Here is an 18,728-nt window from a genome sequence, read left to right as displayed (position 1 = left end):
GATTAAAAAGAAATTAAAACTAACTGGAACAGAGGATAGGAGATGCATGCCTGTTTAGCCATCAAAAATAGATTGGATCTGTCACTGATTTTATAAGGCTAAGTTCAACATCTTATTATAAAAGGGTTTTTTGTTTTTTTTTTACATAGATTTTTTCCATATTTGCATTTGCCACTTGTGGAGGTTATAGTGGCCAAACTACGGTGCAGCTTGAATGCTCAAATACAAGTTCAAAAATCAATGTTACAGCGTCCTTTAAATACCCATTCAGGTGAGTGTTTTCTGCCTTTTATAATGTATGTATGTGAGTTTCTAGCAGAGGCTGACTGAAATGGTCAGAAATGGAGTTTGATATGAAAATGTCATGCCTGCCTGCGGAAAATGGGTCTCTCTGGGTTGCCGCTGCTGCCCCGGCCTTCCCCCGTGCTACCTGACCACCCATAGGCCCTACCTTAACATGCACTTGTGGTCTAGTGGCTCACTCATTTTGCTCCCGCGCCGCTGCTCAATGGAAATGGCGACCGAAACTTCCCGCGGCAGTCTTTGCCACTGTTTCCATTGAGCAGTGGCACTGGGGTGCCCAGATGAGAGGCTAAGTAGGTGCCAGTTTCGGTGCTGGTTTACAAAGACACATAGGCACCAATACCCGTGTGACAGAAATTGCACTTGAATGCAGGAGCTGATTATACCTACTTGAGAGCGGGTGTTAATACTTGTGTATAAAGTTGGCAAGTATGCACATCCAGTGTATAATAAATGTTTGTACTTTAACGAACTGCACCCATGTGCTGTCAAACCATGCCCCTGGTGGTGCCTCCAGTAAATTACACATGTTCGTGCCATTGCACATTTAAGCTTGGTGGTGTTTTTTTTAAGAACCACCAAAATCAGTATGCAGCTAAACCAAGTGCTTCAATACTAGTAACAACTATAACTCTTAAGCGCAAATGTGTTGCCAAGGAAAACAGAACATTTAAGCAAATGCTCAACTTCTTATTTTCTTTGTGGTTTTTTTTTTTAGAGGAGAAAAGGCCTCAGATATTTGCCAAGTTAGGTTTCTTGCACATTGGCAGCACGGTTGCGTTCTCTTATGCAGCTACCTTTTAATCATTGGCTGCAAAATCTCCTGTTTTTACTTATTTCAGTTGAATGACATTCCGTCTTACGTTAAAGGATGCTGGGACTATACAGCACTTATCTTTAAAAAAAGAAAAAGCCCGATGGGGCCACCGTTTCACTCCCGTTCTGAGCTTTGTCAGGGGCTGTACTGATTGCTGTAAAGTCCCTTTTCCTTAGTGTCCCTCCGGACCGGCCCAGATTGAGACTGATGGGTTGTGCTCGCCTCCCATCAGGTGGAGACTGAGAACAGTGAGAGCCAATAAGAGCCCTTGCCTGAGAGAGAAAGCTCCAGTAATCTGTCTCCAGCAGGTGGAAGGTGGTGAGCCCTTCAGTCTCTTTACTTAGTCTTTCCTTCTTGCTTACCATTTTGTGGAATTTCAGGTATTTCTTCCCTCTGCATCTGGTTTTTATCCTGCTTGTTAGAGGCTAAGGTCCATGGGGGTCTGTTTGCAGCCTTGGGGGTGCTACACCCGGGTGTCCGGGTCCTCCCCCCCCCCCCCCCATCCTCCCAGTTCCGGTGTTTTTTGCTGAGTTGCTAGGCCTAGGACTCTTCAGAGGAAGAGCAGCTAGGCTGGGAGAGGCAGCCTTTAGTTAGGGTGGTGGACTTTGGTCCTGGGGAACTAAGGAACTGAGTTAGAGTCCCACCAGCCACAGGGAGCTCCTTGTGACTCTGGGCAAGTCACTTAACCCTCCATTGCCCCATGTAAGCCGTATTGAGCCTGCCATGAGTGGGAAAGCGCGGGGTACAAATGTAACCAAAAAAAAAACCCCCCAGTTTGCACAGCTTTCAGCACTGTTCTTGGAGTGATCTGTAGTGACTTGTTGACTGCTGTCCTCTCTCTTTCCTCTGTGTGTTCAGGAGACTAACAGGCGGTTTTTGTGAAAATAAAGTGGCGCTGTTTACAGTAGGCAGCATGGCAGAGAAACTCAGACGCTGTACAGTGTGTCAGTGTCGCGGCATGGGTGCTAGCGGTGCTTGCAAATATTGCACCGCTGTGGAGGGTTCCTCCAAGGGTGGAGTCCCTCGACTTCGTCAGCGCTGGTTCCTGCTTGGGGGGGGGGGGATAAAGATTTAGCGCCCAGTTCAGGGAAATTGGCGGTCCTGGTTTTGGTGGCAACCACCACCATTTTGGATGTCTTGGCCGATTCGGGGGAGAGATCTGTTGCCCTGCCCTTTTCTCAGCAGGCTTCTACAGAGCAGGCATCCACTTCCTCCTCAGGCGCTACGAGGGGGTTCCCTCCAGAATTTGTTGTCCAGATGTATAAGGTGTTTTTGCTGCAGCAATCTCATCCTCTCCAGATGGCTTCAGGGAAAAGAATCTCTGAAGGGCAACTGGGGTCTGCCAAGCGGCCCAGAGAGTCCTTTAATATGTTAGAGGAACCTGAGCTTGATCCAGATCTAGAAATGCCCTCCCTAGAGGAACAGGTCTTTTCTCAAGGGGACAATGAGGAGGAGGGCTCTGGTCTGGGTGATTCAGAAGTGGAGCCCTTCATTCCTGGGGAGGACTCTTCAGTACTGAAGGATTTTTCACAAAGAGGATCTGCAGGATCTGATTTCCTTGGTTTCCTTCACTCTCCATTTTGAGGAGGAGGAATCTTCTGAGACTGTCGCGCAAGGTGGATCTTCTTATTAAAGGGGTCCGCAAACCAGGTAAGACGTTCCCTATGCATAGGATATCGGGGACGTCATCCGGGCTCAGTGGGATGTTCCTGATTCCGTTTTTCAGCCTGCTAAGGCTATGGTTCTTCTTTATCCAGTCCCTGAGGTAGACAAATCTCTGTTAAAGCCCCCTGTAATGGACACAGTAGTCTCTGCAGTCACTAAACGGAATACGGTGCCAGTAGGTTGGGGCACTGCCCTCAAGGATGTTCAGGACCGCTGAATGGAGTCCCTTTTGAAGAGTAGCTTCGATGTGTCGGCATTGGCGGTACAGGTGGCTGTCTGTGGGTCCTTAGTAGTCAGAGCTTGTTATCGGTGGTCAGAGGGTGTTGGATAGGTCTTCAGATGATTTTTCTATTATAGATTTGGAGGTGTCCAAGCTAGAAATGGGTTCAGCCTTTTTGGCAGACGCTTTGTATGACTTGCTGCGAGCATTGGCCAAGTCTATGGCTTTGAGTGTAGCGGCTAGGTGTTCCTGTTGGCTTAGAGGATGGTCGGCAGATGCGGCTTCTAAGTCTAAGCTCAGTAAGATTCCTTTCAGGGGATCCTTGTTGTTTGATGACGAATTGGACAAGCTGGTCTGCAGTTTAGGGGAGTCTTAAGGTTCTGCGGCTTCCCGAGGATAGACCTAAGACCACTGGGTGTGATATGTCTTCCATGACTTTCGGCGTTTTTGGTCAGGTAAGGTGACTCCGGCTCAACGTCCCAGATTTTTCCAGAGGAATCGGTCCTTTCAGGAGCCTCCTTTCAGTCTCTTGCTAGTCCGTCGCAATGAAGGTGCCCGGGCCCAGCTTCTGGTTCCGGTTGGGGTGTGGCACATTTTTACCAGAGGTGGGCCCAGATCAGGTACGCCTTAGAATTCATGCGTCCTCTTTCCAACGCATTCCTGGAGTCTCCTTGTTGATCTCAGGGCAAGGCGATCATCATCGGGGACACTGGAGCATGTTATCCTCTTCCAAGCTGTTTGCCCGGTACCTGCAGAGGAACTCCGGCAGGGTCGCTACTCTATCTACTTCGTAGTTAACAAGAAGGAGGGCTCCTTCAGATTGATTCTGGATCTGAAGACTGTCAACAGGTCTCGCAAAGTCTCTTGTCGCATGGAGACCCTTCGCTCAGTTATAGTAGCGGTTAGGACCGGGGAAATTTCTAATGGCCCTTGACTTTACTGAAGCCTATCTTCACATTCCTATTCGGCTGCTTCAACAGTGTTTTTTGTGCTTTGCAATTCTAGGCAAGCATTACCAGTTTCGAGCGTTGCCCTTTGGTCTAGCGATGGCCCCTTGCACCTTTACCAAAGTAATGGTGGTTGTAGCTGCGGCTCTCAGGAGAGAAGGGATTTTGGTTCATCCTTTCCTCGATGACTGGCTCATCGAGCGAAATCGTACTAGGAGAGCCTCCAGGTCACGGACTGAGTGATTCAGTTCTTGCAGTCGTTGGGATGGGTGGTCAACTCGCAGAAGAGTCGTCTTCAGCCATCTCAGTCCCTGGACTATCTGGGAGTGTGTCTCGACACTTAGAGGTCAGGTGTTTCTGACAAAAGCCCGAATTCTAAAGCTGCAGTCCCTGCTTCTTGAATTTCTGCACACGATTTCCCCCTATGCGAGGGACTGACTACCTTCAAGTACTGGGGTCCATGGCTGCTATAATAGAGGCGGTGCCATGGGCCTGAGCACACATGAGGTCCCTACAGAGGTCACTTCTCTCCAGGTGGTCACTGCAAATGGGCTTCCTGTTCCAGAAATTGCCACTGCCTGCGCACGTGAGGGGCAACCTTCGTTGGTGGCTCCGGGTGTCCAATCTGTCCAGAGGGATGCCACTGGAATCTTCTCAGTGGGTAGTACTCATGATGGATGCCAGTCTGCAGGATTGGGGAGCCCACTGTCAGGAGCAGTATACTCAGGGACTTTGGTTACTGGAGGAGTCCTCCTTTCTGATAAACTTCTTGTAGTTGAGGGCAATCTGTTTGGCGCTCTAGGCGTTTAGCCCTCTACTGCAAGGCGTGTCGCGTCATGTCGGACAACGCCATGGTGGTGGCCTATGTCAGTTGTCAAGGAGGAACAAGAAGTTTCCAGTTGGAACGGGAGGCGGCACTTCTCATGGCCTGGGCAGAGTCTCATGGGTTGGCCATCTCAGCGGCTTATGTAGCTGGAGTAGAGAATGTCCAGGTGGACTTCCTCAGCTGCACCACTCTGGATCCAGGAGAGTGGTCTCTCAGCGAAGGCACATTTTTTGGATTGTAGTGGATTGCTGGGGGCTTCCTGTCATGGATCTCCTCACCTCGGCATGCAACGCAAAAGTCCCGAGCTTCTTCAGTCACAGGAAGGAACCGACAGCGCAGGAGGTAGATGCGCTTGTGCAGCCCTGGCCAGTGGGCCTTCTCTATGCCTTTCTGCCGTGGCCTCTCACAGGATAGAGGAACATCAGGGACGAGTGATCTTACTAGTACCAGATTGGCCCCGCAGACCTTGGTACGCCGACCTGCATCTCCTAGTTGGGCCACCTCTCAGGTTTCCGAGGCAACCCAGATTGCTGGTTCAGGGGCCAGTGTTTCATCCGGATCCGGCTCGATTTTGTCTTACAGCCTGGCTATTGAGTGGGTGCGGTTAAGTAGGAGAGGTTATTTGGCGAATGTAGTTTCCACTATGCTTCGTTCCTGGTGTTGCTCTACTTCTCTTAATTATGTGAGAACGTGACGAGTGTTTGAGGCGCGGTGTGAGGAATCCGGTGTCTCTTACTTTAGAGCTTCGGTGGCCCATGTCTTAGAGTTTTTACAGCAGGGCCTGGAGAAGGGTCTATCCCTATCTTAAGGTTCAGGTGGCAGCTCTCTCTTGTTGAGGGCAAGTGCAGGGAAAGTCTTTGGCAGTACATTTGGGTGTCCATTTTTTGCGAGGAGCGGCCTCCCGTTCGGGCAATTTTTCCTTTGTGGGACCTTAATCTGGTGTTCTCTTCTCTGTCACAGCCTCCCTTTGAACCTTTGACATCCTGTACTTTGAAGGATTTGACGCTTAAGGCGGCTTTCCTAGTGGCTGTTGCCTCAGCTAGAAGAGTGTCTGAATTACAGGCCCTGTCCTGTCTCCATTTTTTGGAATTTGCTAAGGATCGAGTCATGTTGCATCCTGTGCCTTCGTTCATCCCCAAGGTTTTGTCCCGTTTTCATATTTCTCAGTCTGTCATTTTACCGGTTCTGGTTTCTTCTGGGTCGTAGGAACAGCGTTGTCTCAAGTGTTTGAATGTTAAGCGACGCTCAGGCATTACCTGCAGGTTAGGAAGACTTCAGTGAGATGGATCGTCTGCTTTGATTGGGGGATCTCAGGAAGGTTTGGCGGCTTCCAAGCCCACTCTGTGTAGATGGTTGAAGGAAATGATAGCTTCCGCTTCTGGTGGGCAAGCCCATTCTGGAGGGAGTGAAGGCTCATTCTACCAGAACTCAGGCTGCTTCTTGGGCTGAGCGTTTTTTGGTTCCGCCTTTAGAGATTTGTAAGGCGGCCACTTGGTCTTCTTTGCATTCCTTTTCGAAACATTACAGATTGGATGTGCAGTGTCGGCAGGATGCAATTTTCGGAGCGCGTGTCCTCACAGAGTTTGTTGGGGTCCTGCCCCTAAAGTTACTGTTTTGTTACTTCTCATCTGGGCCGGTCCGGAGGGACGCTAAGGAAGGAGACGACATGCCTTACCTGCTAATTTGCTTTCCTTTAGTCCCTCCGTACTGGCCCAGAACCCTCCTGTGACTTCTACAGAGTGTGGTGGTGTTCTTTGTTAAGAAAACTGTGTTCTCAGTTTTGAAATTTTGTGGTTTAAAAACCCCCCAAAACATTTATTTCAATTTCAGTCCTCTCGCATTCTTGCGGTTTTGGTGTGCCTATGCCAGAAGGCACAGAGGGCAAGTTGCACGTAGGTTTGGTGCACATGGGTGCTCAGGTTCCAGATGCACAGACTGGGTTTTTTCTGCTCTGTTTTGTTACAGTTTACTGGAGCTTTCTCTGTCAGGCAAGGGCTCTTATTGCCTCTCACTGAAGAGTCACAGTTCTCAGTCTCCACCTGCTGGATGGCGAGCACAGCCCATCAGCCTCAATCTGGGCTGGTCCGGAGGGACTAAAAGAAAGGAAAGCAAATTAGTAGGTAAGGCCTAATTTCTCCATTTACTACAGGATGGGAGGGGAGTACCTGTAGTATGTAAGGATGTTACAGCAATCGGTACAGCCCCTGATGAAGTTCAGAATGGGAGTGAAACGATGGCCCCGTTCCAGCATTCTTTTAAATAAGATGGAACGTCATTTAATCGAAATAAGTAAAAACAGGAGCTTGTGCATGCAGCCTAACTTGGCAAATATCTCTGAGGTCTTTTGTCCTCTAAAAATAAAAACCAAAAGAGCTTTTGCTTGAAGGTTTTGTTTTGCTTGTCAACACATTTGCACTTGAGTTATAGCTGTTTTATAAGAGCCATTTTGCATGCATGTATTGCTACATATACACAAAGGTGGTAACGCTATAAAGCCATGTTCATCTTGTCTGCTTCAAATAAAAGAAAAAATCTTGTGTGGATAGTCCCAGTGTAGAAGTTAATTATATTTTAGCAGATCACCTGTGTGTGTGAGCTTGAGTGCCTGTTTTAAGGCTACATTGTAAAGACTCATAAGTGCCTATATGTTTTTATAAAATATACAGATTATTCAGAAAGCTAGATAGACCATGGGCATTTGTCTGCTCCAAGAGCAGGCATAAATGTTTAATGCATAAAGATCTGTTTGCTAAAGTTCTGTAAGATTATTATTATTTTTTTTGTCACCTTACTATGCATTAGTTTTTGATATTAAAAGTGCAGTAAGCGCCAGAGACTGTGCACTAACTGTGTGGAGAATGTGCCTTGCTAACTGCAGAAGTGATATAGCCCACAGTAAGTACTGTGTGCTAACTGCAGTGGGCATTCCATACTCATCCCCCACCCCCCAATAAGCTGCCCAGTTTCTTGCTGCTAGCATGGAATTTTTAGTTCGTTGGCTGTTAACATGCAGTAGCTGTTACTGTGGGCCTATGTTTTTAATGGTTGGTTGGGCTATGCTGTTCTAAATGCTCAGCTCACTTTAGTAAACAGGTTTCAAAGTATGCACATGCATGTGATTCTTATAAAATGCATATGTAAATTGCAGCTTCGCCTTCAGGCTGCCTAAACTCCTCCTTTGAACATGCCTACTTTAAAGTCACATACAAGTGTGTGTCTAATTGCATCATATATATTTGTGCATGAGGTAATGTGCAAGACCTTGTCAGCAGTGTACACATGCAAATAAGCCTGAAAAAAAATCTCTTTATAACTACTTCTATAGTGCCAAATATTCTAATTTTGATTTATTTCAAGTAAAAGTATCTAAAAAGATAGAGGGAGTTATAATCAAAAGTAAGCAGTCTGTAGGGCCTTGCCTAAAAATGAAACTCGTAATTTGAATGCACCATTACAATTAAAACAAACTAAAACAAAACTTTTAAATAGATGTGGTGACTCCTTAAGATCTGTTGACATCAACCCTTGTTTGAATGAAATAGGTTGTTGAACTAGTATAAATGTCTTTGTATCTCTCTATAAATAATGCATAGGTCTTTTTTTTTATTTGCATAACAGGTCTGTGGTATAGTGGTCCCTTCAGTGCTTTAGCATCAAAAATTGAATAATACACTTTTCAAAGTTCCCATGTCTATTCCCCTTCCATAAGCCCTATCCTTCCTTAATTCCTTCTGTCATCCTTGCTGTATAATCCCACTGATTCTCATACAGCAAAACTACTCTCATTTAAATATTAACAGCTTTGACAAACACATACTTAAATAGACACACCAGTAAATAAACTGCTTGCTGATGTTAGCTCCTGAAACCTATGCTCACTACCCTTCTCACTCAAGTATGCGCCCTTTGCTATTCACTGCAAATAAAATGTCCACCTTTCTTCAAATTGCTGTCATCTTAGTCCACAGCACTGTCAGCTTATATATTTCACACATGTAAGCCAGCTTCTCCTCTACTGCAGATATCAGAGACACCTGTGACTTTGTTTCCAGTGCTCTACTAAGTGTCCTTGCTGTGGTCATGTCGAATACCTGCAGCTGATCTCCTACCTTCTCCAAACCTACCACTAAGATTTAGTAGAGTGGTAGCCACATCCACCTTTAATTCTTTTATGCAAGGCCTTCCCCATAAGTCAGAAGACTGCTTGCCAACACGGTTGTGTTTAACCTACATAGGCTTGGACAAAATATTTTGTGTTTTAAATGTCCCTTACCCACCACACTGCCTCAACAATCTGCACTGCAGTGGGGATAGTGTTCTGTTTAAACATCCTGGAGTATAATACCACCTCAACATTTTGAAACCATTGTCCCACCACCTGGGTTACTATAGCTATTGAGAAAAAATATCCGCCAGAAGGCGGAGAACTCTAGACGCCCCACGGACAACAAGAAGAAATGAAATAAAAGTGGGAGGACTATAGCTATTGCCCACTACTGCTTATCTTCAAGTTCTCTTACTGAATCCTGCCCTCAACACCTTATACTTGAGTAGTGCATAAGTTGTCACCACTGCCTTCTAGACTTTGCCCTCAATCAACAATTCAGAGTGATTGCTCTGCCAGCAGGTCTTTACAAATCTCACTCCCCATAACAATGTTTTATGTTGTAAGTAGGAGTATATTGCCTACCCTCAACTGATATCTTTACTTATAGCTGTCCAAATTCATAATCTTGTTCCACCTACATCTGTCAGTACATCTAAAGCTAAATTCCTCCATCTCTAGAAGATCTTCATGTTCTCCCAGGTTAAATTCCAGTTATATCTGATTGGGGTAAACAAGGAATATTTCCTCCTTAAAGTGCAGCCATACTTGTAGTGTTAAACTTCATATAGGGTGGTCTTCATGAGCACACTTCTCCCTTGACCACGTAGGGCAGATTGGATCAGTGGTATCTGCTTATCAGTTGCTCCAGGTCAACCCATCGTTTCTGGCCCCCTACCTGCTAATCACATATAGCCCACAACCATGCAGCCTAAAAGTATCACTCAAGATTCAGTACTGAAATTCCCCTTTCTTTTTGGCCCAGAACAAAGTAGTCCTAAAGAAGGAAGGAAAAAATCTTCCACAAAACAAAGCAACAACACAAGTGGGAGAAGCCACATACGATGTCCTCTGGAGCAGTGTGAAAATTTGTCCAAACAAGCAGAAGCAAATTGACATGTTGAACCAAGACAGACTGTGTTTTTGGCAGTTCAGCCTTCATTGGGGGTCCTTTATTAAGTCATTTGTAAAGCACTATCACGGACATAGTATAAGAGCTTGAATTGATGTCTGGAACAGTATTGTTAGCAAATCGCTATCTCAAGAGCTTGCAAAGAGCTCTTCCACTGGTAATGTCTGAAACAGATACAAAAGTATTGGGAGGGCCATCATCCTAATATTTGAATTCTACCTATCCATGACAGACCCAGTACCATCCACTGCTTCAGCTCCAGAGTGTTACTGTGCATCAAAACTATATAATTTAAATCTACCAGTCTGCTCCTTTCCCCTGTTAAGTGCACCTCATAGGTACTTCTTTGCTGGCATTATCCACTTATGAGAAGTGCTGTTTCAGCTTCTCCACTTTTCTCCATACACTTATGTTTAAAATTTCAAATTTTATCATACTGATCTTAATCTCATATTGCACGCAGTTTTAAAATCGCTACCCAGCCCTGGCAATGTACACATAGGGTTGGTTATTGTAAGCAGATGATCATCCACAGTGAGATTTTGAATTAACTACCCCATACATTGAGGTCCCTTATCTGATTGCTATCTTTTTATCCTTTAGGCCAATAATAGAGACGACAAGCATCCCCTGCTGGGTGCCACTACTCGAAAGCTCTATAGAGTACTCACCGTTGGATCTTCACATTTGCAAGAGGCTGATTGGATTTGGGTGATAGTCAATAAACTAAGGCCTCAACTCACCTTCTCAACAACACTTGTCCATCTGTGCTCCACCATATCACATAAAACACCCTCCTTACCTTATCTGAGGCTGGCGTGTCTACCATTACAAAACCCAATTGTTCCTTAAACTACTTCTGATATCTACCTCATAAGTCAAAACTCTCATTAACCTAGTTTTCATATGGGCTATGACCTCCTCTGCTTCATTCACACTTGCTGGCCTATTCACACTGAGGTTATATATGTTCACACCCCCTAAGTATTCCCAGCATCTCCTCTCCCAAATCTTCCAAATGTGTACAACTCTTAGTACTCCATAAATCAAGCCCTAGTAAACTTATTCTTAGCTAGGGCTTCCAGCCCTCCCCTCCCCTCCCCTCCACCAATAGATCCTAGATTTGTAGGATAGTATTATGGGTTTCCTGTACTCACAACCTTTGTACCAATAGTTATTGACTATATTATTAAATTCAAAATATTTTGTTCAAGCCTACGTAGGTTAAAATGGAGCTGCTCAGTTGAGGTTCTTGCTAAGCCTTTTCTAGCCTAGAGGAGCTGTTGATTGCATTTTGTCCCTCTTTTTTTTATGAAGTTGCTTCAGCTTTTGCTATAAGACACCAGAGCTTTTTCTCCAGGGTTTTTTTTTTAAATTTCCCCCTTGTCCTGTGAATAGCCAAAGTTGTAAATTTCCCAGAATGCTTGAGGTACACATTATCCTGTGTCTCTTAATCTGCTTTACCACCCCTGGTCAGGAAGAGGGACATTCAACATCCAGTATTGGATACTGGAGCATAAGGCCCGTGTCCCTTGTTTAACCCACATTGGTGCATGGTCCAAATATGTAATTGCTTCTGTTCACTCCTCCATAATCTCCTTATCAACCCTTTCTCCAACTAGATTCTGTTCTTGAGCATGTACAGAAGAACTGTGCACTTGTGAGTAGAACGTATTAATCATCCAGAGAGAGATTTATTCCTTGTCATCAAGCAGATGAATCCATTACGAGTGGGTTGTGTCCATCAACCAGTAGGGGGAGATAGAGAGCACTGAAAAACCATAGTGCCTCGTGGCCAGCTAGCTCCATCTGCCTCTTAGTATTCTGTATCTCCCCAGCAGGTTGGTTGCAGCTTGTTCAAGCTCCTTCAGAAAATCTGCCTGGGGTGGCTCCTGTGCTTTTGCCAGTTGTAGCAGGGGTGTTGTGGCCGATGGTGCCCACTTTAAAGGCAAATAGGCAAGCTCTGTTCCTGTCTTTGCCCATGCTGTGGATGCAGGCACATAAGTTTGCCCTTTCCCTGCCTTTCCCACGCTACTGATCCTCCGGAATTGGAAATTTGCCTCTTTCGCTGTTGCCTCAAACTTTCCTCGCAGCATTAAAAAAAAAAAAATAGTCGTGTCGCACTTTGGTGCTGCGATCCCAGAAAAGAGGTTTTCTTCTGATTGTGCAGCGTGACTGGAGCTCGGAGACTCGGTCTGGTGAGGTAAGAGCATTTTATAGCTCCTCCGGGGATGGCCCGCGTTTGGGACGATTTTGGCGCAAATCCGCCATTTTGAATTTCCGCCGCTTTTGGCGATGGCTGCTGAGAAAGTTAAGAGCTGTTCCGTTTGTGGCAAACGCAAATCTGCAGCGGGGCTCTGTAAGGCGTGCTTTTCAGACGGTAGAGCCAGCCCGAGCATGGCGAGCGATGTTCCTTCCCGCGCCATGGAGCTGGCAGCGGGCGCCATTTTGGAAAAGCATGGCGCGACCCCCGCTGAGGCGGAGGGGTTTGAGCCTGGAGCGGCGCCTCGTGTGGAGGCTGATAAGAGCTGTTTCCCCCGGTCTGGAACCGGGAGGCCAGGGTGAGCCATTTTCCCCTGAATTTGTTTTATTGCTGCATAATGCATACCTGTTAAAGAGCTCTTCCACAGGGGTCCTCTGCGGCCCTGCTTTCTGTATCCCCTCCAGTGGAGTCTGGCCTTGGATTACCGTCAGGCGTGTTTTCCCCTGACAGATGGCCGAAAGACAAGCGCAGAAGGGTGGCGCACCCCTCCACCCCCCCCCACCCCCCATGGTCGGGATGTGAGGAGTCTGGAGAGCCAGAAGAAGGTGCAGGATTGCCACCGGATACAGATGATCCTTCCGTGGTGAGGATTTTCCACTGCGATGAGCTGCCAAGCGCTTATTACTGATGCCTTACAGGTCCTCTCTATAGAAGACCCTGGGAGTACTGAGACCTCCTCCGGTAATCCGAGGATGGCAAGTACTAAGAAGCCTGCTCGAGCCTTTCCTTTGCATGACTCCATCCGAGGGGCCTTTGAAAGTCGCCAGGACTAACGGGCAATTATACCCTCTAAGTGAGGAGCATTTGACGCGCCTAGCAGTGCCTAAAGTGGATGCCAAGAAAACTACCCTCCCAGTGGAAGGAGGAGTTGCCCTGAAGGACATGCAGGACTGTCGCCTGGAGGCAGCTATGAAACGGTCCTTTGAAATTTCAGGCCTATCCTTATGGGTGTCTGCATGCAGCTGCTACGCTGCCTGAGCCTGCCTCGCTTGGTTACAAAAGGCAGTGGAACAGCCTGGAGATGCAGCGGAGCCCCTTTCGGAGGTGGCACCGCGGATGGAGTCGGCCTTGTCAGTTTTGGCTGACTCCCTTTATGATCTGGTCAGAGCTTCGGCTAAACAGATGGCTGTAGTGGTGGCGGCTCGCCGTCTTCTGTGGCTACGGCATTGGGCAGCTGACATGGCCTCTAAGCAAAGGTTGGTGAAGTTGCCCTTTCAAGGCCTTCTCCTGTTTGGTGAGGAGTTGGAGAATATTGTGAAAGGTCTGTGGGATGCCAAACCCCAGCGCTTACCTGAGGATAGGCCGTGGCCTTCTTCCAAGGGTCAGGTGGTTCCCTCCTCTTACAGACCTCTCTTCCGTGAAGCTAGAAGGTACCACCCGGGGCGTTCTGCTGGATTCACTTCGCGTGCCCGTTTTCAGCAGAGGAACTCCTTTCGCTCAGACAAACGTTCCGCAGCAGCAGGCTCAAGACCTGGAGTTCAAGGGCGACCCTCTCAATGATGGTGCGCCGGCCCCCTCCTCGATTCCTGTAATAGGAGGGTGACTTTCCCTCTTGAGGAGTGGGCCAAGATTACTTCAGATCAGTGGGTCTTGGATCTGATCAGAGAAGGCTACAGAATAGAATTCAGTGCCCCGATAAGAGACGTGTTTGTGGAGTCCCGATGCGGTTCTGCCGCCAAACGGGCAGCGGTAGAGGAGACCTTTCAAGGCTTGATTTATATAGGGATGGTTTCCCCCGTGCCTCCCGCCGAACGTGGCTCTGGCCGTTACTCCATTTACTTCGTGGTGCCGCGAAAAGGAGGGTCTTTTCAGCCTATCCTAGACTTTAAAAGAAGTCAACAAGTCTCTGAACGTGCGACATTTTCACATAGAAACCCTGTGCTCCGTCATAGTGGCGGTACAGCCAGGAGAGTTTCTCACGTCTCTGGACCTGAAAGAAGCTTACTTGCACGTACCAATTTGGCCCCCGCACCAGAGGTTTCTGCGTTTTGCGGTGATGGGAAAACATTTCCAGATTCGGGCCTTGCCTTTTGGCCTCGCCACAGCTCCCCGAACCTTTTCCAAGGTAATGGTGGTAGTAGCTGCTTTTCTCAGGCGAGAGGGTATCCGGGTTCACCCGTACCTAGACGACTGGCTCATCAGAGCAGACTCTGTAGAAGAGAGTCATCAGGTTACAGCCAGAGTGATCTCAGTACTGCAATCTCTGGGCTGGGTCGTCAATATAGCCAAAAGTCACCTGACCCCCTCTCAATCTCTAGAATATTTGGGGGTCCGGTTCGAGACAGCCTCTGAGATGGTCTTCCTACCCGAGCAAAGGCGGTGCAAGCTTCAGAACCAGGTCTGTTTGCTCTTGAGGATGCCTCGCTCGGGAGCTTGGGACATAGTCCAGCTGTTGGGGTCGATGACGGCCTCTTTGGAAGTGGTGCCTTGGGCGAGAGCGCACCTGAGACCTCTGCAGTGTTCCCTGCTTCAATGGTGGTCTCCAATATCTCAGGATTATCAATGCAGACTCGTGTGGCTCCCTGCGGGCCCGGCTCAGTATGGAGTGGTGGCTCTCAGACAGCATGCTGCAGCGAAGAATGCCGCTAGCACTCCCCGATTGGTGCCTGGTGGTAACAGATGCCAGCCTGAAGGGCTGGGGTGCACATTGCTGGGGAAGGCATGCCCAGGGTCTTTGGACACCCGAGGAGTCGGAGTGGTCCATGAATCGCTTGGAGTTGAAAGCGATTTTCCAGGCGCTTCTGGCCTTTCAATTGACCCTGGAAGGATTGGCTGTCAGAGTTCTGTCGGACAACACGACAGCAATGGCCTACATAAATCGCCAAGGAGGCACTCAGTACATAGCACTAGCAACGCAGACCGCGCAGATTTACCACTGGGCCGAGCTTCATCTGCAGTTTCTGTCAGCAGCTCATATTGCAGGTCAGAGCAACGTGCAAGCCAATTATCTGAGCAGGAATCAGATTGACCCAGCGGAGTGGGAACTTGCAGACGAAGTATTCCTGCAGATATGTGCCAAATGGGGAAAGCCCGTAATGGATCTTATGGCGTCGAGCACAAATGCCAAAGTCCCGTGCTTCTACAGCAGACGGAGAGATCCTCGCTCGGCAGGGTTGGATGCCTTGGCTCAACCCTGGCCTCAGGGCCTCCTGTATGTGTTCCCTCCGTGGCCCTTGATAGGGCGAGTACTCCTGCAGATTCGGCTCCTCCAAGGAGAGGTTGTTCTCATTGCCCTGGATTGGCCCAGGAGGCCGTGGTATGCGGACCTCCGGAGGATGCTGGTAGAAGATCCCCTGCCGTTACCTCTGGTACCGAACCTGTTGTCACAGGGCCCGGTGACCATGGAGGACACCTGCCGCTTTGGTCTTACGGCATGGCTATTGAGAGGGCACAATTGAGAGACAAGGGATATTCCAGTAAGGTCATTTCCACTCTCCTACAGGCCCGCAAGCGTTCCACTTCTGTGGCTTATGCCAGGGTTTGGCGCCAATTTGAGGCTTGGTGTGCTTCTAAAGCGATTACACCCATGCGGGCTTCTGTCGTGCCGATACTTGACTTTTGCAGGATGGTTTACAAAAAGGCTTGGCCTATAATTTCCTGCGTGTTCAAGTGGCAGCCTTAGCATGTTTTCGAGGGAATGTCGCTGGCCTCTGGCTGCTTGCCTGGATGCGACACGATTTCTTAGAGGGGTGCTTCGGTTCCGTCCTCCCGTGCGGTCTCCGTGTCCGGCCTGGAACCTGGGGTTAGTTTTAAAGGCCCTTCAGTGTTCGCCCTTCGAGCCGCTTAGGCGAGCTTTGGAGAAGGATGTGACCTTAAAGACGGCCTTTTTGGTGGCCGTGACATCGGCGAGACGGATATCTGAGCTCCAGGCGCTGTCCTGTCGAGAGCCATTTCTGCAATTTTCACAGTCCGGAGTAATGGTACGTACGGTGCCTTCCTTCATGCCTAAGGTGGTTTCAGCGTTTCACCTAAACCAGCCTATTTTCCTGCCCTCCTTTTCTAAAGAGGAGTTTCCAGAAGCCTATGGGCAGTTGCACCTTCTGAATGTGTGAAGGGCTCTGTTGCAATATCTGCGCATGTCAAATGCCTTCAGGACCTCTGACCATCTTTTTGTTCTTTTTGTCAGGTCCGCGCAGAGGGTCTCCAGTGTCTAAGGCCACTATAGCCCGTTGGCTCAAAGAAGCTATCTTTTCAGCATATCTGCTATCTGGCCAGCCTCCGCCTGAAGCCTTTAAGGCACATTCCACAAGAGCGATTTCCTCTTCTTGGGCTGAAACTGGAGCAGTCTTTCTTCAAGAGATATGTAGTGCAGCTACTTGGGCTTCTAAGCTCTCGTTTGCCCGACATTACAGGCTGGATGTGGCTGCCAGGAGAGAGGCGTATTTTGGAGCACAAGTGCTGGCGCGTGGTGTGGCTTGTTCCCACCCTATCTAGGGATTGCTTTGATACATCCCACTCGTAATGGATTCATCTGCTTGATGACAAGGATGGGAAAATTAGGTTCTTACTTTGGTAATTTTCTTTCTTTTGGTCATAGCAGATGAATCCATGAGTCCTCCCTCAGTGGTTCATTATGTGATTTATGTTACTGTTATGTTCAGTTTTTCCTGTAGATATGTTCCCTCATTGGGAGAAGTTGGAAAATAGTCTTCAGGATTTCTGTTCAGTTACAAGAGGATGAGTTCATTCCCTCCAGGAGGATGAGTTCATTCCCTCCTTTGAATTATAGCTCCAGTTTTGGGGTGTTCATCTGCTGTGAGGAAAGTTCATGTTATGCTTTGCGGTGTAACATTGCTTTGGAAGCTTCAAATACTGAAGAGGCAGATGGAGCTAGCTGGCCATGAGGAACTATGGTTTTTCAGTGCTCTCTGTCTCCCCCTGCTGGTTGATGGACACAACCCATTCGTAATGGATTCATCTGCTAAGACTAAAGGAAAGAAAATTACCAAGGTAAGAACCTAATTTTCCCATCTCTACTCATCCACTAAGTTTTTAAGATCTCCCTAAAACTCCTTACATTTCCTCCTGTCCTACTTCTCCCCCCCCCCCCCCCAAAAAAAAAAAAAATTATCTTCCTTTGGTTTCTCCTTCATATTAGTGCTCCACTACCACCAAATACCCTTCTTTAACTTGATATTTCCCCCCAACAACTGCAGAAAATCTCCCCCTGCCCTGTATTAGGAGCATACAAGTCTATGAACATATACCCCTTCCTATTGATAATGGTGTTCACAATCAAATTTCTCTTCATCCTAATAACTCACTCCATGTGAACCTGCAGTTACCTAGAAAACATTATACCCACCCCTCCCTGTTTTCTACCCTTTCCATTTGAGCTAATGCCACTTGGGGGTAATCCATACTATGCAGAAGACAGTCATCTCTTCTCTCAAAGAGAGTCTCCTCCACCATACAAATATCAGCCCTCACCCTCTTAACCCCTTTGATAAGCAAACTCTTTTTATAGTGTGAATTCCAATCACTTCGTCAAAATGCCTCATGAGGTGCCTGAGGAAATTTTAAAAATTCATGGGATAGGAGGCAATGTCCTATTGTGGATGAAGACCTGATTAAAAGATAGAAAACACTCTACTATAGGGTTTGGGAGTGCAAGGAGGCTTACTGCCCCTGCCAGATCTGGAGCTCACTTTGAGCCCAGAGGGTTGTGAGGTCAAGATGCAGAAATCTTTTTGCTGGATCCAGAAGATGTACAGACTCTGGTCCCATTACCCTGCAGGGGAAGGAACTGGAGTGTTGCCTGTACCTGGGGGCACTATACAGACTTGGAGCCTGTACTTTGGCTGTGTTTTCTATTATTGGCATGTTACACCAACAGTAACCATACTCATACTGAGTTCTAGTGATCACGGATCCATAGGCTTGTCAGGGCACATACAAGTGTTTTGTACAGCGATCCTATTGACCCTTCACGGCCAAGAAACTTAGTCTCTTCTAACTCAGTTTCACTTCCTACATCTCTGGATTGGGTCAGACCCTCCTACCTCAGCACGTCAAGGGCCGTTAGGACCAAAAATTCACTGGTGACACCTAACCCTCTTTGCGCCTCTTAGCTCGGCAGGCACCTATATGTGCAACGAAGTTGCTTACCTGTAATGGAAGTTCTCTGTGGACAGCAGGATAAACCAGCCACACAACCCATGCACCTCCCCTTGGAGGATCCGTCCCTAGCTAGGGATGGACTGAGGCAGGAAGTGGGGTCACCCAGACTCGCCCAGTAGGGGCATCTATTGCATGTGCTTAGAGGGGTTTAAAAAAAATCTGAGTTGTTTGGGGGGGGGGGGGGGGGGGGAAGCTTGGAATCCTGAGGTTGCAGAAAGTTTTTATTCCTTTCAATTGCTGACGCTGATATACAGAGGATTTCTTAACACCCTCAACTTCTTTGGATACAGAGGCAAAGACCACCCTAGTAAGACCTACTTCATTTACTTT

General features: G+C 47.7%; 1 protein-coding gene across 1 annotated transcript in view; it reads left to right on the top strand.

Moving 5' to 3' along the window:
* Positions 1-18,728, top strand: part of SYPL1 (synaptophysin like 1) — a 66,939-nt gene that overhangs the window by 17,358 nt on the left and 30,853 nt on the right. The window contains exon 2 of the mRNA XM_030215934.1: positions 150-271. Coding sequence (XP_030071794.1) covers positions 150-271 — 122 coding nt within the window. The remainder of the gene's footprint in view (positions 1-149; positions 272-18,728) is intronic.

This window comes from Microcaecilia unicolor, chromosome 10 (genome assembly GCF_901765095.1).
Source record: "Microcaecilia unicolor chromosome 10, aMicUni1.1, whole genome shotgun sequence".
Classification (NCBI taxonomy): Eukaryota; Metazoa; Chordata; class Amphibia; order Gymnophiona; family Siphonopidae; genus Microcaecilia; species Microcaecilia unicolor.
Note: the sequence above shows the minus strand (reverse complement) of the source record. Positions and strands in the feature narration are given on the sequence as shown.